General features: G+C 44.3%; 1 protein-coding gene across 2 annotated transcripts in view; it reads left to right on the top strand.

Moving 5' to 3' along the window:
* PKNOX1 (PBX/knotted 1 homeobox 1) overlaps positions 1 to 24281 on the top strand; it is a 388408-nt gene that overhangs the window by 116776 nt on the left and 247351 nt on the right. The window contains exons 3-4 of one of the 2 annotated variants that reach the window (XM_033942741.1): positions 14294 to 14571; positions 23507 to 23604. In XM_033942741.1, the coding sequence (XP_033798632.1) occupies positions 23554 to 23604 (51 nt within the window). In that variant the 5' untranslated portion in view covers positions 14294 to 14571; positions 23507 to 23553. The remainder of the gene's footprint in view (positions 1 to 14293; positions 14572 to 23506; positions 23605 to 24281) is intronic. The other variant, XM_033942740.1, reaches the window with a different exon arrangement.

The following is a 24281-nucleotide window of genomic DNA, read 5'->3' as shown; positions in this document are numbered from 1 at the left end:
TCTTTGGATACGTAAAGATGTTTCGGTATCTGATTGGTGTGGGGTTGTGAAATATGAAGTGTGGTAGCAGGTAGGAAGGTGCTAGACCCCAGACCTGCTTGAAACAAATACAGGCAAATTTGAACAGTATTCGCGCTTCCATTGGCAACCAGTGCAACTTTTTGTAGTAAGGGCTAATGTGGTCATTTTTCCTCAATCCGAAGTGTTTTGCACTATTCTTAATTTTTGTACTGTTTTTTTTTGGGATACCTAGATAAACAATATTGCAGTAGTCCAGTATTGATAGGATCAGAGACTGCACCAGTAGTCTAAAGCAGTGATTCCCAACCCTGTCCTGGAGGAACACCAGGCCAATCGGGTTTTCAGGCTAGCCCTAATGAATATGCATGAGAGAGATTTGCATATGATGGAAGTGATAGGCATGTAAATTTGCTTCATGCATATTCATTAGGGCTAGCCTGAAAACCCAATTGGCCTGGTGTTCCTCCAGGACAGGGTTGGGAACCACTGGTCTAAAGGATGTAGCGTCAAAGTATTTTTTAATAGTCCTTAGTTTCCAGAGTGTACAAAAGCATTTCTTCACCACTAAGTTCATGTGGTCTGCCATGGTTAGATGTGTGTCCAGTGTGATACCCAGTATTTTTATGGTTTTTGAGATTTGGTATTCGGGCCCATTTAATTGTAATTATGTTCTGGTAATTTTGTCCTTGGAACTTGCCAAGAAGACTTTTGTCTTTTCTGTGTTTAGTTTCAGTTTGAAGTCGGTTGTCCATTTTTCGATTTCGGTCATTATGTGAGAAAGGTTATCTATTGTTTCATTTGTTATGTCATTTAAAGGGATAACGATGGATATATCATTACATTACATTACATTAGTGATTTCTATTCCGCCATTACCTTGCGGTTCAAGGTGGATTACATAAGATTTATCAGGAGGATATAAGAATTGTAACTTTACATAAGAATTGTCATAGGAATTACATAGGAGTTACATAAGAATTGTTGGGAACTTGAGGCAATACATTTTGGGTAATTAGAAACATTTTAGATTTGAAAGGGGTAGATGGTGTGGTAGGTGGAGATTGGGAAGGAACTGGTCGTGTTAAATAGGTTTTATGTATTTTTTGAAGAGTAGGGTTTTAGTTTCTTTTTTGAAGGTTTTGTAGTCTGTGGTCGAAGACAGCAGATTGGTTATTTGTCTGTCTAGTTTTGCTGCTTTGGTGGCCATTAGATTGTCATATAGTTTTCTTCGTTTGACATTTTCGGTTGGTATGTGTGTGAATAGTGAGTAGGTTTTCCTGTGTCTGATTGAGGTGGATTGAGTTAGTCGATTGTTCCAGTAGGATGGGCTTTCTCCATTAATAGCTTTGAAAAGTAAGCAGTAGAATTTTGAAGTGTATTCTTGCTTGTATTGGGAGCCAGTGTGAGTCGTGGTATGCTTCTGTGATGTGGTCATATTTTTTTAATGAGTAGATGATCTTAATGCTGTATTTTGTATTGTTTGTAATTGCTTTATCATGGTCACTGGACAAGGGAGGTATAGTATGTTGCAGTAGTCAATTAGTCCAAGGATAAGAGATTGTACCAAAAGTTGGAATTGTTTCTTGTCGAAGAATTTTCGGATTTGTCTTAGGTTTCTCATAGTCACGAATGATGCTTTTATTACTTTGTTGATTTGAGGTTGCATGGTACAGCCTCTGTCAATCAGTACTCAAAGAAGTTTATTACTAGGTTTGTTAAGGTTGGAGTTTTGCTGTTTTCTAGGAGGATGAAATTTGTTTTGTCAGGGTTAAGTTTTAGTTTATGTTCAGTCTTCCATGTTGCTACTGTTTCGAGTGTTCTGTGTATTGTGTATGGTGATATCAATCTGCGTAGCTGTATGAGGTTATGCCATGTTCGTCTAGGCAGAAGCTGAGGGTGGCTATGTATATGTTGAATAGTGTGGGAGATAGAAGTGATCCCTGGGGAACTCCGCAAGGGTTGGACCATGGTTCTGATTTTTCTTTAATTGTTTTAACCCTGTAGGTTCTGGATTGTAGGAAGCCTTTAAACCATGAGAAAACCTTGCCTGAGATTCCTATGGAGTCTAGCGTTTGTAGGAGGATGTTATGGTCTATCAGGTCGAAGGCTGCAGAGAGGTCTAGTTGTATGAGCATGATTTTCTTGCCTGTACAGAGATGTTGTCTAGCTGTGTCCATTAGTGTTCCTAGTAGGGTCTCAGTGCTGTAGTTGGTTCTGAAGCCAGACCGTGTGGAGTGGAATAAATTGTGGTTTTCTGGGTATGAGGTTAAGGTTTTGGCTACTAGGCCTTCCATCAGCTTGACGTATAGTGGGATTGAGGCTATGGGTCTGTAGTTAGATGGTTGGTCCGTAGTTCCTTTGGGGTCTTTTAGTATCGGAGTTATGATGATTTCACTTAGGTCTTATGGGAAATGTCCATCTATGAGTAGAGATTGTATCCATTGTAGGAGCAGGGAGCAGAATAGTGTGCTCGAGGCTTTCAATAAGTATGGGGGGCAATGGTTGAGGTCGCAGGCTGTGTGGCTGTATTTATTATATAGTTGAAGTCTGACCATTGTATGGGTGAGAAAGTGGGGCCAAGTTCTGTCTGCTGCAACTGATTCTTTTTCTGTGGGGGGAAATGAGGTCTCTTCTATGTGAGTGGGAATTCCATCGAACGTGGCTCTGATGTTTGCGATCTTGTTTTTGAAGTATGTGGCTAAGAGAGTGGCTGAGGGAGGGGGGGAGTTGCTGTTGGCTAGGTAGGGTGTGGTGTCTGTGAGAACGTTTAGTAGCTGGAATAGCTTTTTTGTATCTTGGGGTCCTTCTATTTGCTTTGAGTAGTAGGTCTTTCTTTTTTCTTTCATTTTGTTTGTATTTTTGGTTCATTATTTTCCATGCTGTTTTTGTGGATTCTTGGCTGCTTTTTCTCCATTTTCTTTCTAGTTGTCTGCATTGCCTTTTGAGTTCGTTTTGGTTTAAGTTCAACTTTTTAAATAGATGGCCTAAGGAAGAGATGTAAATGTTGAATAGTGTGGGTGATAGTGGGGAGCCTTGGGGAACCCCTGAGGGGTTTTTCCATGGTTTAGAGTAATTTCTTTTGCTGGCTACTCGGTATGATCTATTGGTTAGGAATTCCTGGAACAATTTCTTTACCTTTCCTGAGAGCCCCATTGCGTCTAAGCATAGTAGCATAATTTTGTGGTCTACTAGGTCGAACGCACTACTAAGGTCTAGTTGCAAAATCAGTGCACTTTTACCCTTGCTATAAAGATCGTAGAGGTGGTTTAGGATGGAAGCTATAACTGTTTCCGTGCTGTAACCTTTTCTGAATCCTGATTGATGTTCACTAAGGATGTTAAATTTGTCTAGGTAGTTCATTAGTTCCAAGTTGACCAAACCTTCCTGAAGCTTAGTGAATAGGGGGATGCTTGCTATAGGCCTGTAATTGGATGTCAGGGCTATTGAGTTTTTCTGATCTTTGGGAATAGGTGTAATCAGTATGTGTCCCATGTCCTCATTCAATATTCCATTAGTAAGAGCAGTTGTAAGCCAAGTGAATAGTTCCTTTTTAAAGTCTGGTGGAGCAACTTTCATGATTTTAGGGGGACATTCGTCCAGTAGGCTGCCATAGTTCTAACTTTATGGGCCGCAACAGAACCTTCCAGTGCGAGTCCGGCCTGAGCGTAACAGAACGAAATGCATGCAGCAAGCCAGTTGGAATTCGTTCGTTTAGAAACAGGGCGACCCAGCTTATTAGGATCAAAGAGAGAAAAAGCTGGGGAGACGATCTGTGAGGTTTGGTGCACTCTAAATAGTAAGCCAAAGCATGCTTACAGTCCAAAGTATGCAAAGCCTGTTCCCCAGGATGGGAATGAGGTTTAGGAAAGAAGACTGGTAAAACGATGGACTGGTTAAGGTGAAAGTCAGAGACAACTTTAGGCAGGAACTTAGGATGAGTACGAAGAACCACCTTGTCATGGTGAAAAACAGTGAAAGGTGGGTCAGCCACTAGTGCATGTAACTCACTGACCCTCCTGCAGAGGTGAGAGCGATAAGGAAGACCACTTTCCAAGTGAGAAATTTGAGATGAGCTGTGGCCAATGGTTCAAATGGAGGCTTCATTAAAGAAGAGAGGACCATATTAAGGTCCCAGATAACAGGAGGAGGCTTATGAGGTGGTTTCACATTGAAAAGACCCCGCATGAATCTGGAGACCAAAGGATGAGCAGTGAGAGGTTTTCCGTGAACGGGCTCATGAAAAGCAGTAATTGCACTGAGGTGGACTCTGATGGAGGTAGACTTGAGACCAGAGTTAGACAAAGAGAGTAGATAATCCAAGACTAGTTCTACTGCTAACAAAGTTGGATTATGATGAAGCAGACACCAGGAAGAAAACCGAGTCCACTTCTGTTGATAACACTGAAGAGTGGCGGGCTTCCTGGAGGCATGAAGAATCTGACGTACAGGCTGAGAAAGAAGTGTGTGAGCTGAGTTCAGCCCGTGAGAAACCAAGCTATCAGGTGGAGAGATTGCAGGTTGGGATGTAGCCTCCCCTTGGACGTGGCATCCAGATGAATATCTATCCAAATCGGGGTATGATCAGAAATATTCAGGGGACCAATCTCAGCTGACGTGACTGAAGAGAACAAAGTCGAAGACAGAAAAATATGATCTATCCGAGACCAGGTACCATGGACCCAAGAAAGATGAGTATAGTCACGAACTTCAGGATGAAGAAGGCGCTAAGGGTCCTCCACTGTAAGAATATCACAAAAGTCAGAGAGAAGATGACCCTTAGCACCCAAAGAGGCAATAGAGGTTCCGGACTTATCCAGGTCAGGGTTCAGCACCAAATTAAAGTCTCCCAAGATAAGAAGTGGATCACCAGAAAAACGAGAGCAGAGTTGAAGCAACCGTTGCAAAAAGGCCGATTCCCCCGAATTAGGGTCATAGACCACAAGTAAGAGATAGGATCGAGCACCCAAGGTCAGTCGCAAAAGCAGAGATCTACCATCGACAGCTTTATCAAGAACTTGCACACCAAGAGGCAAAGACTTTCGGACCAACACAGCAATGCCACCATGGCGGCCCTGAGAGGAAGCAAAATATACCTCCCCCACCCAGGAACGACCCAACTTAAGATGTTCCGCGTCAGTCAGACGAGTTTCCTGTAAGCAAGCAATATCCGACCAATAACGCTGCAAAGCAGCTAATATTTTGGACCGCTTTATCGGTGACGTAATGCCCCCAACATTCCAAGAGGTAAGCCTAAATGGCGTACTCAGGTCGGAAAATCAGGAGAAGAGCAAACCAGAGAAGAAAGAAGAAGAAGGTGGAAGCTACCCCAGGAGCCCAGCCACCCCCCCGGAGTAGTAGTGCCAAACAGGTGGCATAACCTGAAAAACTAAACAAAAGCAAAACATGTGCAAAAGAAACAGGAAATACATTCTGAAGGAGGACCCTCCACCCCCCCAAACCCAACTCACCCCAACCCCAGCATCCTCCCTCCCACCCAAACCAATCCCCCCATATTCCCAACCACAATCTCACTCCCCGGCCCACAAATGTGGAGCAGAGAAGGAGCCATGCTAAGATGTAAACAGGGCCCCCTGCCCCCCAACCTCACCCACTCCAGATACCCCCCACCAGAAACCCACCCAATACAAAACTCCCACAGCTTCACCCACACCGAATCAACCACTCCCCACACTCACCCATCCAGCCATCCATTAAAAACTCCAAAATGCAAAAAGCCAAAGTGACATGAAGAATCAAGATGTATCAGCGCCACAGGGCTCCAGAGAGTACCAGAGCCCTACAGAATGCCCACCCAAAAGGAGCTCCTGGGCTTACATACAGCCACCCTGCAAAATCCACACACACACACACAATGGCTACTCATACTATCCCAACTCTATAGAAGTAAATCCAACCCAGATTCAGAAACGATGCCCCAGTCAAACAATGCTCAAACATTCGCCCCCCCCTCCCCAGGAGACTAACCCTACTGAATACATCCACACAATTAACCCCAGACTGAATCAGAAACCCCACAAACAAACCGCAAACACTCAAAATACAAGTCACCCAAGCAAAACAGATCAATAAGGACTCCAGGTGACCAAGAATGCCCCACTCCAGCAAAGGGCCAGGAACCCAAGAGGTAACAAAAGGGGGTGCAGCCGGAGAGTCACACCGTCCCCCCGACCCCCAGCCAGACGGGATCATCAGCAATGTGGCCCATAACATCACAAGAAGGTGTCCCGGCCACCACCAAAGTACCAGACAGCCAGGAATAGGCAGAGGAGGCATGACCACCTAAGCAGGCTGCAACTATCCAGCTGCCAGCCGGGTACCGGGAATGCAATAGAACTCCTGCCTGGGAGCCAAAGAAACAAACTCAGGTAGAAACAGAGGATGAACCCCATAAATAGAAGGGCTAACAAACAAGGCCAAAGGGTAGAGCCGACAAACAGGCGGCAACAGCGATAGGCAGGCCCAGGGCAGCACAATGGTGTTCTTCTGCTATCCGGTCAGCCAGGCAGGAGGAGAAAGCCTCTCAGAGGAGCCGAAGCCCAGCGCACAGGCAGTCCCAAACTTAACACCAACAGGAAGGTAGGAACCACAGCCTCGTGACCGACAGCTTTAGGGGGCTGAGGAAGGCCCACACTCCCCCGGCAGAGCATTCAAATAGGCCTGGGCTTCCTCTGCCAAAGCATAACTTTTCCACCCCGTAGATGTCCAAATCCGCAGCAACGCAGGGTAGAGCAGCTGGAAACGTAGTTTGCGGTCGAAGAGCGCCGAGCACACCCTGGAGAAATGACGCCTGCGCTCCTGTAGCACCGGGGAATAATCCTGAAAGAGACGGACTAGGGTACCGTCATAGGTAAGGATGTTACGTTTTTGACGGTAGTGCTTCATCAATTCCATCTTGTGTGCTGAGTTATGTACTTTAAAAATGGTGACTCGGGCCCTGGTGTGATCGTCAGCACGTCTCCCAAGACGATGGGTCTGGGCCAACCGCAAAGGCCCCATACCATCAGGGAGCGGCAATTCATCTCGGAGCCAGGTCTCCAATGCGGCAAGCAGACGAGACTCGGGCACCGTTTCCGGTAAACCGATCAATCGTAAATTATCCCTAATTGGCCTAATTTAGAATAATTGACAAAAAATTAAGACTATAAGGAAAGAAATGAGCTAGTGGTGGGTGAGAGAGGGGAGGCTGGGAGGGAATGGAGACTAAGCCAGATCCTGCTGTGCCTGCCAGAAACTATCTCTAGCAGAAGGTTCAAGCTTACAAAACTAGAACATAAAAGGCTATTATTTTATGGAGACTAGCTGAGTAAAGTTTGCTCTTTTAAGATCTAAATTGTCTATAGAAGGGAACCTACAATTGAGATTTTCTCCCCAAACCTGTCAAAGTTCAGAACAAAATAATGTATACCTACTCAAAGAAATGTCTTCTACTCTTCTCCTCTCAGAAAAAAAATGTCCTCTTCCCTCTTTCTCTCTTTTCAGAAAGAATCTGTAAAGATTTTTTTTAGTACCAGCAAAATAAATATTATAGTAGTCCAGTTGACTCACGACCCAAGATTGTACCAACAGTCTTAGACCCCCTTTTATTAAAATGTGCTAGCAGTTTTTAATGCAGGGAGCCACGCTGAATGCCTCGCGCTGCTCCCGATGCTCATGCGGCTCCCGGCGCTAAAAACTGCTAGCACAGTTTAATAAAAGGGGGTCTAAGACTGTTGGTTTAATAAAAGGGGGCCTAAATGATGAGATGTCAAAATATGTTGTAATAGTACGCAGTTTCCATAATGTGTGGAAACCTTTCCATACCAGGGCATAAACCTGGTTCTTCATGGTCAAATTCTGGTCCAAAATTACTCCTAGAATTTTAATTATAGATTGAAAAATTTTGTCTTTTCTGAGTTAAGTTTTAATTTGAATTCAAGCCATCCACTGTTCAATTATGAAAAATACTTTGGCTATTACATGACATAAGAACATAAGAAACGCCTTCACCGGATCAGACCAAGGTCCATCTAGTCCGGCGATCCGCACACGCGGAGGCCCGTTTAGGTGCTCCTTTTTGGAGACCCGGTTTTCCCGTATCCCTCAATATGATCTGCAAGAAGGTGTGCATCCAACATGCGTTTGAAACCCAGCACAGTATTTTCTGCCACCACCTCCTAGGCATGATTAAGAAGGGGATCATGAGTAGGTCGCAAGATGTTATAATGCCACTTTACAGAACAATGGTCAGACCACACTTAGAATACTGTGTCCAACACTGGTCTCCATACCTTAAGAAGGATAAAATTCTGTTGGAGAGGGTACAGAGGCGAGCTACGAAACTAGTCAAAGGCATGGAGAATTTAAGCTATATGGAACGCCTCGGAAAACTGGGACTGTTCACCCTCGAAAAGAGAAGACTGCGTGGGGATCTAATAGAGACTTTTAAAATATTAAAGGGTTTTGATCAAATTAACCAGGAAGCAGCATTACTGACATTTTCAGATGTGACGCAGACAAGAGGACATAGCTTAAAACTGAATGGCAGCTAGTACTTAGCTAGATCCCAAGTAGTAAAACAGATTTTAAGCTGTTTATCCTAGGAATAAGCAGTGGATTTCCCCAAGCTATCTCAATAATGGCCTATGGGCTTCTCTTTTAGGAAATTATCCAAACCTTTTAAAACCCCACTAATCTGATTTCACCACATTCTCCGGCAATGAATTCTAGAGTTTAATTACACATTGGGCTCCTTTTACTAAGGTGTGCTAGCAATTTTAGCACGCGCTACAATGCTGCGCGCTAAACACTAACACCTCCATAGAGCTTGCGTTAGTATTTTTCATTTAGAGAATGGTTTGCGCGTGCAAATCTTGAGTGCGTGCTAAAAACGCTAGCGCACCTTAGTAAAAGGAGCCCATAGTATGAAGAAATGTTTTCTCCTATTTGTTTTAAATCTGCTACTTAGAAGCTTCATTGCATGCACCCTAGTCCTAGTATTTTTGGAAAGAGTAAACAAACAATTCACATCTACTCTTTCTACTCCACTCAGTATTTTATAGACCTCTATCATATCACTCCTGAGGCACTGCACATTGAGCTCAGAGTCTCAGTTAGGGCACTGGTCTGTGACCAGAGGGCCGCCGCGTGAGTGGACTGCTGGGCATGATGGACCACTGGTCTGACCCAGCAGCAGCAATTCTTATATTCAACAATGACACCTAGATCATTTTCCTAGCCAGTGATTCCTAACACAGATTATCCCAGGACAAGCAGGCAGCATATTCTCACACATGGGTGACGTCACCGACGGAGCCCCGCAGCGGACAGCCTTGAAAGCAAACTTGCTTGAAGATCTCGAGCTTTCGAGTGCTGCACCGTGCATGCGCGTGTGCCTTCCCGCCCGAACTAGGGGGCGCATCTCCTGTGAGGATCCTCAGTTCAACGTTTTCCGCGGAACCGAGAAGACTTGTTCATTTTGCTCCGCAGCGTTGTGCCTTCTCTCACCATGGCTGGTGTCACACCCCCGGTACTAGGTTGTCAGAATGGCTACCGGGCAGTGTGCAAAATAATAGTCCCGAGCGTGCCTTCTTAAGGTAGAAGGGTCCTGCTGGCATTAATAGTAGGGTAATAAAACATTCCCCAAGCACAAAAGAATATCAAACCAGAAGTTCTGTATGAGAGCAAGCTTTAATCAGGCAGCACTCTGGAATTGGCAGTGCTGTCAGTGTAGGTACTGTTTCTCAAAACAGGCTTGCATACAAAATCAAAAATAAGAGGCCTAAACAAAACTCACAGGCCTCTGCCTTTCCATAGGTAAGTATCCCGGTCTGGCTTCCAGGAATAAACTCACAGTCCTTGCTTCACAGTTCAAAACAAAACTATAGCAATGTTGAGAATCAATCTTTCACAGTCTTTAAATTCAGCTTGTCAAAGAGTTCCTCTATTTCAGTCCAGAACACTGGACTCGCCTGGCCTGCAACAGGCTTTCCACACCAGCTCTACAAGCAGGTGGGGGAGGGGTGCAGCTGAGTCTACATTAATACCAATTATCAAAACTGGCCCCACAATTCCAACCCAAAGATCTTCGGGGACTCACCCCACACTACCCCCAGTTAGTTTTCAAGTCCCCTGTGAGCAGCAAAAAAAAAAGAGAGAAACACAACTGTTCCAAAAAGTTTCAAAAACGCTGAGCTTCAGCAACAAGCCCAGCACTGCTCACCAATTGTCAGCAGCAATTTCAAACAGGCAAGAGAGAAAAAAACACTTAACTCTCGTCCATAAGTTCCTCAGCAGGTTCCATAGAAGTGTCCATATCTTCTGTAGAAGGAAGGCTGGATAATTGGCTTGCTCCAGGGAAGGTTTCTAGTTCTTCCATCTCAATCTCATTCTCCAGGTGAGAGGGAGGAGAACTGGCTCTGAAGACCTCCTCCTCCCTTGGCTCAGGAGCTACTAATTTAAGCTTCCTGGATTGCTGGGCTTTCTCCTGAGCCCTAATTAGTTTCAGCAGCTGAGCCATTCCAGCATTAGGCTGACTTCTGGGCTGTTCCTTCCTACCGGCTATCTCAGGTTCCTTGAGGCTGTTCCTATGACATTCCCCCTCCCTCCTGAGTCCCTGCACAAAGTCAGACTTTTTATGCTCAGCAACTTTGGGGCTAACAAAACTACTGCACTGATCTGCTCTTTTTAGCTGCAGTCTAGTAGTTTGGGGATTCCTATCTGGGACAAGCCTAGCTCTAGGGCTGGGGTTGTTACACTGGATATTTATTTATTTAGTCACTGTGCGTGTTGCTTGTCGTTTTCTTTCTTTTTATTCATAACTTAAAAAAAAAAAAAAATTATTATAGTTTAGGCCCAGTTTCTTTTCTCCGGAACGGACTTCTTTTTTTCTATGTCCTGGCCCTTGACCGGGTTCAAACGTTGCTACCAGTGCGGCAGGACGATTTCTATCACCGACCCTCATAGTCGGTGTATGGTCTGTTTGGGTGCCACTCACAACCCCGAGGATTGTGTGCGTTGTCTTACCCTTCAGCCTCGCGCCTTTCGTCGCCGCTGTGACCGGTTTTTACAACTTTTCTCCATGGAACCTGATAAAGCCTCGGCCTCGACTGTCTCGACGCCTTCGGGACCTAAGACCTCGACATCGGGGGTGACCTTGGGCGGTAAGACCTCGCCCTCGATGCCGGCCTCGGCCTCGAAGACCTCAGGGTCCTCGGCCTCGAAGGCCTCCTCGGTCCCGTCCTCGAAGCCTGCGACTGGGGGTAAGTCTCCTGCTTCCTTTTCAGGTACCATACCCAAGAAGCCTCCAGAGTCTCTGTCCATGCTACCCGGGGCTCCGGGTGTGACTCTGTCCTCGAAGCCTTCTGCTAAACGTGCCTCCAAGTCTCGGGAATACTCTCAATCGAGGTCGCCCTCCTTGGAGCGCACGGGAGCACCTACGAGACCGATTCCTTTGGCCTCGGTGCCAATGTTTGAAGATATGCTCAAGTCCATCTTGACTACCCAAATTTCTTCAATTGTGGCTCAATTGGTCCCATCCTCGACTTTGCCTCTGGTGGGCAGTCTGAGCAGCAGCCTGATACCCTGGTGCAGCATCCATGGGACAGGTCTCGCAAGAGAGTTTCTTCATCTGACTCCTCACTGGATCTTCCTTCCAGATCCTCTTTGCCTCGTCCGAAGCATTGGTCGAGGCCATTGAAACACCTCGCTAAGAGGAGCTCGAAGCATCCGGAGTTTTCTTTGAGGCAGATGCCTCGTTCTGAGGTCAGGGTCGCCTCATCCCCTCTATCTTCGAGGCATTCGAGGTCGAGGACTCCTCCCTCGAGACCTTTGCTTCGTGATTCCTCTCCTCCAACTTCGAGGCATTCCACTCCTCGAACTCCGAGGACGTCTCTGTCGAGGAGTCTGAAGAGGAAGCATTCATTCACTCTGCCGCAAACTGGGAGTGATGCTTCTTCCGGGACAGTGTGCTTGGAGTCGGAGCAGGTGTCTCAGTACTCCCGTGAGGCTTCCCCATCTTATTCGGTTGCTCCTCGTTCCCGGTCTGCCTCTCCTGAAGGAGCTTCGTCTTCGAAGTCGTCCTCATTTGCCAAGTTTGTCTTTGACATGGGGCAAGCTCTTCATTTGGACTTGCACTCGGATTCCAAATATACCCCGGAATACTTGGCAGACATGGAGCATTCACATCCTCCCAAGGAGACTTTGAAGTTGCCCATGACTCCGGTACTGAAGCAGACCTTCATACGCAATATGGAAACTCCTTACTCTGTCACGGCTATTCCATCAAAGCTAGAGTCACGATATCGCACTGTCCCCTGTAAGGGCTTCGAGAAGTCTCAACTCTCCCACCAATCTTTGGTGGTTGAGTCCTCCCTCAAGAAAGCTCATCCATCTAAGGTTTCTGCAACTGTTCCCCCTGGTCGCGAAGGTCGCACCATGGACAAATTTGGCCGTAGATTATATCAAAATTCAATGATGGCTAACAGGATATTAAACTACAACTATGTTTTTACGTCCTACTTCAACCATTTTTTGAAGATGTTGCCATCCTTCTATCCAGACCTGTCCAAACACCATCTGTCTGAATTTAAACAACCCTCCCACCTCCCCTGGTTGGCTTCGTGGCTAGGTATCTGAACTGAGGATCCTCACAGGAGATGCGCCCCCTAGTTCGGGCGGGAAGGCACGCGTGCATGCGCGGTGCAGCATTCGAAAGCTCGAGATCTTCAAACAAGTTTGCTTTCGAGGCTGTCCGCTGCGGGGCTCCGTCGGTGACATCACCCATGTGTGAGAATATCTGCCTGCTGTCCCTGGATAACAACTGTTACGGTAAGTAACTGTGCTATCCAGCATCACGTAGCTATAGTTCGAATTCCTCTTTCCCACATGCATCACTTTGCACTTGCTCACATTAAATATCATCTGCCATTTTGATGCCCAGTCTCCCAAGGATCTCTTGAAATGTTTCATAATCCTCTTGTGATTTAACAACTTTGAACAACTTTGTGTCATCAGCAAATTTAATTATCTCACTAGTTATTCCCATCTCTATCTCCAGTGTTGTTCAACCTGTATATTGTTTCCTTGGGTAACAACTTAGACAAACTACGTATAACCTCATATAGTTATGTCGATGATATTACCCTCTTTTTACCTATTGTCCACTCAACAACCACTACAACAAAATTGCAAGAGATGTTTAAAATAATGGAAGATTGGATGAAGTCTCACAGGCTAAAACTGAATACAGAAAAAACAGGATCTTGTTGGAAAAGGATAGATCACCCACCATAACAAACATAGTGGTAAACTCACCCCCACCCCTTTTACAAAACTGCACAAGTGGTTTTTAGTTCTGGCTGGCACACTGAATGTTTGGCGCCGCTCTGACACTCATAGAATTGAGTTCCTATGAGTGTTGGAGCAGCACATTCAGCGCGCCAGCCGGTATTAAAAACCATTTGCATGGTTTTGTAAAAAGGGGGGAGGGGAGGTCAGTTACTTATCCACTAATGCCTTCTCTGAAGTTATTAGGGATGGTTAGATAGATGCTGTACTTTTCAACAAAATCAACAGTCATTCAGAAATCCTTCATAGTAATGTGTAACTTGCGAAAAATTTGGAAATTTTTTGAAAGGGTGCAATTTTGCCTTCTAGTCCAGTCCCCTAGTTTTGGGATTGCTTATTGCAACATTTTGTGTCTGCTATGTCCCAATATAATGTGTCTGCTATGTCCCATGAATAAATGTGATCATATATCCTTTGCCTACTTAGAGACACAGGCATGAATTTTGTTTAAATTTTATTTCTTCTTATTTAAAGTCCTGAATGGTTTTGTTCCAGCCTACTTGAATGAGGGTTTTGACCAGATTAAGGAAAGTCCAGAACTCATTTACTTACCCTTCAACTAAGGATATAAAGCAAAAGAGAATGTTTGAGGGTTTGTAGTCATTTCAGGCAGCAAAACTGGACCCCAGCATTATTAGACTTCTATTTATGGTGTCAGACTATAGAACCTTCCGCAAGGAAATAAAAACCTTGTTATTCAGGAAATATGTTGGGATGTGTTGATGCTGCCCTTTAATATGTGTTATATGCTATTCAGTAATATGTCAGGCTATGTTAATACTGCACTATAATAAGTACTGCATTTGTAATTTTGCTGGATATGTCCAGTTTTTCTCATATTATAATCCGCCTAGGACTGCAAAGTTAAGGCGGAATAGAAGTCAATAAATGTAATGTAATGTATTGTACTTTCAACATTTTTTTCCAGATCATATGTTCATAAAGATGAACAGACTTACACAAGCTTGGAGTGCAAATGAGCCTTAGCCTGCTAGCTGGAATGGAATGAAACCCTTTAAAAAAGTCCACCCAGCTTTATGTTTCTGCTGATCCCAATAAACTTGGAATTGTCATTGCTAATTGATTAGCAGATTACATCTCAGTTATACCCAGTCAGCTCTGATTCTGGAAGGGCATGTTGAGCCTTATGTTAGAGCCATGGCAACATTGGTGGTACATCTGAGATCAGCTTCTGTGGAAGAGATGGTAAGGCTCGGATGTGAAGTTCTGTCTACACTTTTGGATAAGGACTTGATGCAAGTGTGGGTTTAGTCTATTTCTTATGCAATAACTCACTTTTAAAATTATTTCTGGAATGCCTTTGTAAAAAAATAAAAATTACGTTAAAATTGATTTTTCCAACATAAAAACCTGTTCTTTTGCCTGTTGGGTTTGTTATGTTTACTTTCCCCATTTTTCTCTAAAGGCAGCCTGTAACTAGAAATTCCTACACGTGAAGACTTAGGTCCTACTTGTCCTCTAAGAAGGCAAAATTGCTTCCTTAAAAAAAAGTGTTCTGTGAGGACTGCAATAAAATCAGTTCTCACAAAAACCTTTCATTTTCCTAAGACAAGCAGGCAGCATATTCTCATGTGGGTGATGTCATCCATGGAGCCCTGTTCAGACAATGGGAAAAGTGAATTACCACTTAAGTTTTTAGAAACTTTGCGACTGCCCGCACATGTGCAAGTGCCTTCCCATCCAATGCCAGCTCGTGGTACCTCAGTTCTTCATTTTCTGCATAGTGAAGAAGTACTTTTTTATCCCAGGACAAGCAGGCAGCATATTCTCACTGATGGGTGATGTCACCGACGAAACCCCGGTATGGACACTAGAAAAGTGAATCTCAACTTTAAGTTTAGAAAGTTCGTGATTAGCCCGCACCACGCATGCGCGAGTGCCTTCCCGCCCAATGTAGATGTGCGGTCCCTTACTTTTCTAGTTTCCGCGGAGTTATAAAGATGTGTTTTTCAACACCTGTTGAATTTTTTCTCTCGTTTGCCTTCCTGCTCTCACAGATTGTGACTTTTTTGTCCAAGAGTCTTCATGAAGTGCTTAATTGTAGTGGCAGCAGCTGTCCAATCCCAGGATCTTCAGGTATTTCCTTATCTGGACGACTGGTTGATCAAGGCTTCATCTTCTCAGGAGGTGACGCTGGTGACGACTCACACCATTTCTTTCCTTCAAATCTTGGGCTTCGAAATCAATTTCCCAAAGTCCAACCTCCAACCGACTCAACGTCTTCATTTCATCAGGGCTATTCTGGACACTACTCTCATGAGGACGTTTCTTCCTCCAGATTGCCTAGCTGCCTTGCTTCATCTCTGTCAACAGATGTTTCATCTACAAACGATCTCTGCGAGACGCATGATGGTTCTTCTGGGCCACATGGCCTCTACTGTTCATGTCACCCCACTAGTCATACTGCATCTTTGCACTCCTCAGTAGGCCCTAGCTTCTCTGTGGTGTTAGGCGATAGATCCACTCTCACAGCATATCTCTGTAACCTCATCTCTTCTGCAGTCGCTCCACTGGTGGATGACCTCTTCCAATCTATCTAGAGGTCTTTTTTTCCATCTTCCTCCGGATCACCAGGTACTCACAACAGATGCTTCTACCTACTCCTGGGGAACGCACATGAGCGGCCTTCAAATGCAAGGATATTGGACTTCCAAAGAATGCAAATTTCACATCAATTTGCTGGAGCTCAGAGCGATTTATTATACGCTAAAAACTTTCCAACATCTGGCTGACCAAGTTCTCCTCCTTCGCATGGACAATCAAGTAGCGATGTACTACTACATCAACAAGCAAGGAGGCACGGGCTCTCTTCCTCTTTGTCAAGAGGCTCAAAAGATTTGGCTTTGGGCGATCACCCACAATCTTTTTCTCCGAGCAGTGTACATACAGGGTGAATAGAATTCCTTGGCAGACAACCTCAGCAGAATTCTCCAACCTCACAAATTGATACTCAGCTCGACAACTCTTCAGTCCATCTTTTCACAATGAGGCACTCCTCAAGTGGACTTATTCACAGCTCCCCACAACCACAAACTGCCCCATTTCTGCTCCAGGCTTTACTCTTCTCACTGCCTGGAAGCAGGTGCGTTTCTTCTGGATTGGACGCAATTGTTCCTCTATGCATTCCCTCCCACTCCTCTCATCCTGAAAACCCTTTTCAAACTCAAGCAGGAGTCAGCCATTATGATACTCATAGCTCCTCGGTGGCCCAGACAACATTGGTTCTCCCTTCTACTTCAACTCAGCACCAGGGAACCCATACTTCTTCCAATATTTCCTACTCTGCTTACATAGAATCAAGGAGCTCTTCTTCATCCCAGCCTGCAATCGTTACACCTGACAGCGTGGTATCTCTCGGGCTGACATCACTGCATCTCTCTCAGCCTGTCCACACTATTACTGATGCTTCCAGGAAACCAGCCACTCAACAATGTTATCAACAAAAGTGGACTCTGTTTTCTTCCTGGTGTCTCCATCATCATCATCCTGATCCAGCTTCCTTGTCATTGGAATTGATCCTGGATTATCTCTTTCATCTCTCTGATTCTGGTCTTAAATCTACATCTATCAGACTCCATCTTAGTGCTATTACAGCTTTTCACATGCCAGTCGAGGGAAAGCCTCTCATTGCTCATCCATTGGTCTCCAGATTCATGAAAGGACTTTACAATGTTTAACCACCTATCAAGCCTCCACCTGTCATCTGGGTCCTTAATGTAGTTCTTTCCAGGTTGAAGAAACCACCATTTGAACCAATGGCAACAGCTCATCTCAAATTTCTCACCTGGTAAGCAGTTTTTCTCATCTCCCTCACTTCTACCAGGAGGTTCAGTGAGCTACAAGCATTGGCCGCAAATCCACCTTTCACAGTTTTTCACCATGATAAAGTGGTTCTACCGAAAGTAGTTATGGACTTTCATCTCAATCAGTCTCTTCCAGTTTTTTTCCCTAAGCCTCATTCTCATCCAGGAGAAACAGCGCTGCACACTTTGGACTGTAAACGTGCTTTGGCCTCCTACATCGATCGGACAAAGCCTCATAGAACATCTCCCCAACTCTTCATCTCATTTGATCCTAGCAAGTTGGGTCATCCTGTCACCAAACGGACAATATCCAACTGGTTGGCTGCCTGTATCTCATTCTGCTATACTCAGACCGGACTGCCTCTGGAGAGTCGTGTCACTGCTCATAAAGTTCGTGCTATGGCAGCTTCTGTAGCGTTCTTCAGATCTACTCCTATTGAGGAAATCTGCAAAGCTGCCACCTGGTCCTCAGTTCATACCTTCACTTCACATTACTGTCTGGAAATTTTTTCCAGATGGGATGGTCACTTCGGCCAGTCAGTTTTGCAAAATTTGTTTTCTTAAAGGCAAACCTCCCTCCGTCCTGTTCTAGTTAGCTTGGAGGTCACCCATCAGTGAGAATATGCTGCCTGCTTGTCCTGGGATAAAGCACAGTTATTTACCGTAACAGGTGTTATCCAGGGACAGCAGGCAGATATTCTCACAACCCACCCACCTCCTGAGGTTGGCTTCTTAGCTGGCTTATCTTAACTGAGGGACCACGCGCCTACGCCTGGTGGGAAGGCACTCGCACATGCCTGGTGCGGGCTAATCGCAAACTTTCTAAACTCAAAGTTGCGATTCATTTTTCAAGTGTCTGTACTGGGGCTCTGTCGGTGACGCCACCCATCAATGAGAATATCTGCTTGCTGTCCCTGGATAACACCTGTTACGGTAAGTAACTGTGCTTTCTGGACTCTGTCCAGTGTAATTGTTGCCTTCCCATTAACGTCTCTTTTTTTCTTGGGGTTTTTTTTTTGTTAAGTTCTTTTTTTTCTTTCATTTCTGTTACGATCAGGCCTTTGGCCCTCTGTTTTTCTCCCTCGGCGGGTTTTTTCTTTTTCAGTCACCAAAATTGAGTTTAACTTCACCACAAGATTTCTCTGTATGTGTTGTTCCACACTGCAAAAACGTTCGTTGAAAGTTCGACGCATCCAACAAGAGAAGATCTTCGGCTCGGCCATGAACTCTGTGGGTCATTCCGAGGCTTCGATACCAGTGATACTGGCATTGACATTGGAAATTATTCCAGCATCGGGGAAGCCTGATCAGAAGCCATCCTTTTCCCAGCAAGTGTCGCAGGCTTCTACATCATTGAGTCCCTCGATGCAGGTCAGCATCGACCCCAACGCCCTCCTTCAGTGTAGGCTGTGTCTCCTACAGGTCACCCACCCTTTGACACTCTGCCGCCGTGATGGTACCGGGTATTGACCATAGGGTACCGGTGCAAGTTTTCAAGGAACAACTCAATGAGTTTTTCCAGAGGGAGATCAGTGATATGTTCAAATTGCACTCGACTCCATTGATTTCATCGACTCCCTCCGTACCGGCCCAGCCTAAGCATAGCATTTTGAGGCCTCAGGGTACTGATTCCAGGTCTATACCGGCATGCCTTTCTGCTTCCTATCGGTGCTCCTCCAGTAGACACAGACGCTCTCCATCGAGGCAGAGTTCCTCTTCTTAGAGGCATCATCAATCTGCATTGAAATTTCAAATATCACCATCAAAACATCGACGATCTTCATCAAAACATCGAAGTTCTTCCTCGAAGCATTGTCGCTCTCACTGCTATGCTTCCAGATATAGAAGATCTCCATGCTTATCCTCTTCATCATTCTCATCGGATTGGTACCGACATCAAGGAAGCTCTTTTCGCCGTTCCCATAGATCACCTGAACCTTATGACTCTAATCATTCTTGTGGCTACTCTGATTCTGAATGTGAGCCTACTTTATCAGCTCCTGAATCTTATGGTCTTCCTTAAGATCTGTCTCCTTCTTCTCCTAGAAGAAGTTTTCCATCTGAAGGACTTTCCTTCACTAAATATGTTAGACATTTGGGAAAGATAGACCTGTTTGCATCTCCCCACAATCACGAATTGCCTTAATTCTTCTCACGGCAGTGCTCTCCTCATCATCTTGAGGCAGATGCTTTTCTTTTGGATTGGATGAACAAATTCCTCTACATATTTCCACCAACCCATCTAATTCTCAAGACTTTAGTCAAGCTCAAGAACGAGACATCCACCATGATCCTGATAGCTCCTTTGTGGCCTTGACAACCTTGGTTCTCTCTTCTACTTCAGCTGAATTTCAAGGATCCAGTTCCCTTGCAAACCTTTCCATTTCTGCTCACTCAGAGTCAAGGCTCTCTTTTACATCCCAGCCTGTAATCTCTGCATCTGACAGCTTGGTACCTCTCAGTCTGATTTCAGCAGATTTTAATCTTTCTGAATCAGTACAAGCCATTACAGCTGTTTCAAGAAAACCTTCTACTCAGCAGTGCTATCAACAGAAGTGGACTTGCTTCATTTTGTGGTGTACTCTCTATCACCAAGATGCTTCTTCCTCTTCTCTCTCTTCAGTGTTGGACTACCTTCTCCATTTATCCAATTCGGGGCTGAAAACTACTTCAGTCAGAGTTCACCTCAGTGCTATAGTGCTTTTCATGTTCCAGTCAACCATAAATCTCTGACCACTCATCCGTTTGTTTCCAAGTTTATGAAGGGACTTTTTAACTCCAAACCTCCGGTCAAACTGCCTCTAGTTGTCTGGGATCTTAATGTAGTTCTCACCAGTTTGATGAAACCACCATTTGAACCTCTGGCATCTACTCATCTTAGGTTTCTCACTTGGAAAGTGGTCTTCTTGATCTTGGTCACTTCTGCTCGTCGAGTGAGTGAACTTCAAACATTAGTCTCCGATCCACCGTACACAGTATTTCATCATGAGCCCATCCTAAATTCCTTCCAAAAGTAGTCTTGGAATTTCACCTTAATCAATCCATTGTACTTTCAGTCTTCTTCCCAAAGCCTTATTCTCATCCTGGAGAATCTGCTCTTCATACACTGGACTGTAAGCATTCCTTGATTTACTACATATAATAGACTAAGCCACACAGGGCTTCACCTCAACTGTTCATCTCTTTTGATCTTAACATATTGGGCTGGCCTGTACCAAGAGAACTATTTACACATGGTTAATGGGCCTTTATTTCCTTCTGCTATGCTCAGGCTGGGCTGCAGCTCGAGGGACGCATTACAGCATACAAGGTCCAAGCTATGGCAACATCAGTAGCTTTCTTACGTTCCACTCCTATTAATGAAATTTGCATAACAGCTACTTGGTCCTCAATCACATTAATATCTCACTACTGTTTGGATTCCTATTCTAGGTGAGATGGTCATTTTGGCCAAGCAGTATTACAGAATTTATTTTCTTCTTAATGGCCAACTGTCTCTCCGTCCCATTATCTTCAGCTAGGGAGTCCCACATGTAAGAATATGCTGTCTGCTAGTCCTAGGATAAAGCACAGTTACTTACTGTAACAGGTGTTATCCGTGGATAGCAGGCAGATATTCTCACATCCCTCCTACCTCTCCTGATTGCTTGCTTACAGAACTGAGGTATCACGATCTGGTGTCGGGCGGGAAGGCACTCATTCATTTGTGGTTTGGGCAGTCACGAAGTTTCTAAAACTTAAAAGTGGCAATACACTTTTACCACTGTCTGTATCGAACTCCATGGATGACGTCACTCACATTTGAGAATATCTGCTTGCTGTCCCCAGATAACACCTGTTACGGTAAGTAAATGTATTTTCCTATAGTGTTGACTTATCCAATTATAATGTTGTGGGGCTCATTTTCAAAAAAGATAAAAATCCAGAAGATTTCATAAACCAGCACTTGGACATCTTACTAATCAAAACATCCAAGTGAGCATTTTCAAAACTGACTTTCTAGCTGTCTTTCTGGTTATTTTGTCTCCAGTGCATCTAAATTTTAAGGGGGCATGTTTTGAGATGCCTTAGTATTTATTTTTTATTATTATTTATTTTTAATTTATTCATTTATTTAGCCTGTCCTCCCAAAGGTGCCCAGAACGGGTTACAAAGGTACATTCACAGTATAGAAGGACAAAATTATTGAAAGACATGTTTGGCAGACATAGCTTAGATGAATTTGTGGCATTCGTAGAAGATATTACATGGCATAGTATAGAGTTAGGACAGCATTCTCTGTACTAACAGAACATAACATAATTGTACTAAAGTTTTAGTGTTGTAAGTGAGTACATGATTGGTGGTTGGCAGTTTAGATCCTGTGAGTAGCGTCGGTCATTATGGAATTCGTGAGTAGCATTGGATGTTATACAGCAATATATATTTTACATATCGTCCAGGGCATATGTAATAACAAATAAGGGCCAAAAAGGTACCTAAATTGACCAGATGACAATTGGAGAGATAACTCCCCCAGTGGTCACTGACCCCCCCTTCCACCACCTAAATATCTGCAATAAAACAGTACATATTTGTCTCTGTGCCAGCTGCAGATACTATTGCTAGTCCTAGTAGAGCTGTAAGCAGGCCTCAAGTAGCCTGGTGGGAGGTGCAGTGGACTGCAGAGAAGGGGACCCAGCCCCCTATGCCATCCTAACTAGTACATTTGTGATGGAAAATGTGATCCTACCAAAACCCACTGTATTTCCATATGGATGACACCTGCAGGTAAAGGACTATTGGGGTGGTAGACAGGTGGGTATAGTAAGTTTTGGAGGGCTCACCATACAATGTACGGGGGTTATGGTGAGATGTGTACTTGGCACCTTTAATGTGAAGTTCACAGAAGTGCCCCTTAGGGTGACCCACTGCACTTCTGGCATGTCTGTGTAGCCAGTCTGGCCCCTCCTATATGCAAATGACTTGTTTTGGACGTTTTTAATTTGGATGCTTTTTTTCTTTAATGGCAAAAAAAAATTAAATATGTAGCTGGATAAAACATCTAGCTGGGCCAATTTTGAAAAATGTCCTGTGGGTTCAAAATTGGACATTTACTCCAACCAGTGTTTGGTCATTTTTCTCAAAACATCCAAAATCGGACTTAAGACGTCCTATCAAAAATGCTTCTCTACATGTGAGATGGGTTTCGTGCAAGACTGTGACATGGTACATCCTGCACAAGTTCAGTACAGCATGAAAAACTTTCTATAGCTTGTAGATCTCCTTCAAATGTTGCAGATTATCCTCATGAAATATCTGTTAACAGATAAACAGCTTAGTTTTCTGAGTTGTTGTATATTTTAAATTTTAGATGTTCTCTTTTCATGGTTTTTAAATATGTTTGCTTTTTGATGGGGTTTTTGTATCAGCGGTGCGGGCGTTGTATGCCCTTCTGCAAGCCAAATTAGTGTTGAAAGATTTTAAAACGGAATGGTTCCCGATTTCCAGGGGGACACGACAGGGTTGCCCCTTATCGCCATTGTTATTTGTGCTTATACTGGGCCCCTTATCCAGGATATATATGCCATGTCATCTATACGGGGGATTAATATTGGCGCTACTACCTTTAAGCTATCTGCCTTTGCGGATGATATTTTAGTGCACCTAACGGACCCTCTGTCCTCCTTAATGGCCTTATTGGACTTGATCAAAGAATATGGAGACTATGTGTTTTGGCATTGGAGGAACCAGTTGCATCAGTTGGCTACCTGATGGAGGTGAGGGATGCGGGGGGGGGGGGGTCTTGGAAGCGGAAGCTAGTATTCTTGAATATATGGGAGCCATATCTGCATTCCTTACATCCAAAAGGACGAAGTGAGGTATTACGATGGGTGTCCTAATCCGGACACTCAGCTGTTGCTTGGGCGAGAGAGCCACGGTGAGACACAATGGGGCGGGGTGGAGAGTACTGGGGGAAGGGAGGTTGTGGGAATGGGGAGGGGGGTGTTCCATTGGGTTCTGGCACTTAGTTACAGGTATAATCACTAGGGATGAGTGGGGGAGGGAGGTGGAGTGGCCTTCTTCGGGGCTCATAAGAGTCCAGGGCCTTGGGGTGCCATTCCACTGACTGGCCTCACTTGCCATGGGCAGAATTGATGGGGGGGTCTGTTGATGTTAGTCCTTAACTGTTGATGTTTGTTATAGTGTTGAGGAAGATGCTTCATCGTTTGTTGCTGTGACCCTTTCTATGCCATTGTTTTGCTTACTCTGTTGTTTGCATCAATAAAAATTGTTTGAACCGTAAATATGTTTGCTTTCTCTTTTTTTTTTCATAGAAAATCTGTTTTTCCAAATCATGACATTCACAGTTTGATTACTAATCATGATGACAACACAGACATTAGCTATAGACAACTATGCAGAGGACCAGCAGGTAAGGATATTTTCTTGGCATACATCCTTAGAGTTTTGGCATGGCTCAGTGGAAATGCAGCAAACTGCTATGCAGAGGGCCCATAGTTTGATTCTTGGATCAAAGCTTTTTTACTTCAAATTGGTTGGGGTTAGGGATGCTGTGGACAAAGCATTCATAATCACTGGTAAGGATAGTCATGGTTTCCGTTAACAGTGGCATTTGGTAGCTGGATTTACTCCCTTCTTTTACAAAACTGTAGCATTGGTTTATAGCACTGCAGCTGGTGCTAAAACTGTGCTATGGATTTTTTTTCTTGGTTTGTATCGTATTTTACTGATCGTACTTCATCTGTATTTTTTAATAACGCAACTTCTGATAGTTTCTCTACTACATACGGTGTTCCCCAAGGCTCTATTCTGTCCCCACTTTTGTTTAACATTTTTCTTGCCCCATTGATGACTCTGTGCCAATCCATTGGTTTTAATGTATTTGCCTACGCTGATGACATTCAGCTCCTACATCCGTTAGATACTAATAATCCTCTGGATACAATAACAATTAATATGAAACTTGAAAAAATACACCAATGGCTGAATACTAATAGACTAGCACTCAACGTTAATAAATCAAATGTGATGCTCTTTCCATGGAGAGATAATTTAAAACTGAATTTTCCAATCTCTATTAAGGGCTCT

This window comes from Geotrypetes seraphini, chromosome 4 (genome assembly GCF_902459505.1).
Source record: "Geotrypetes seraphini chromosome 4, aGeoSer1.1, whole genome shotgun sequence".
In the NCBI taxonomy this organism is placed as follows: Eukaryota; Metazoa; Chordata; class Amphibia; order Gymnophiona; family Dermophiidae; genus Geotrypetes; species Geotrypetes seraphini.
The sequence above is the reverse complement of the archived record's forward strand: the minus strand, read 5'-3'. Positions and strand labels throughout refer to the sequence as shown.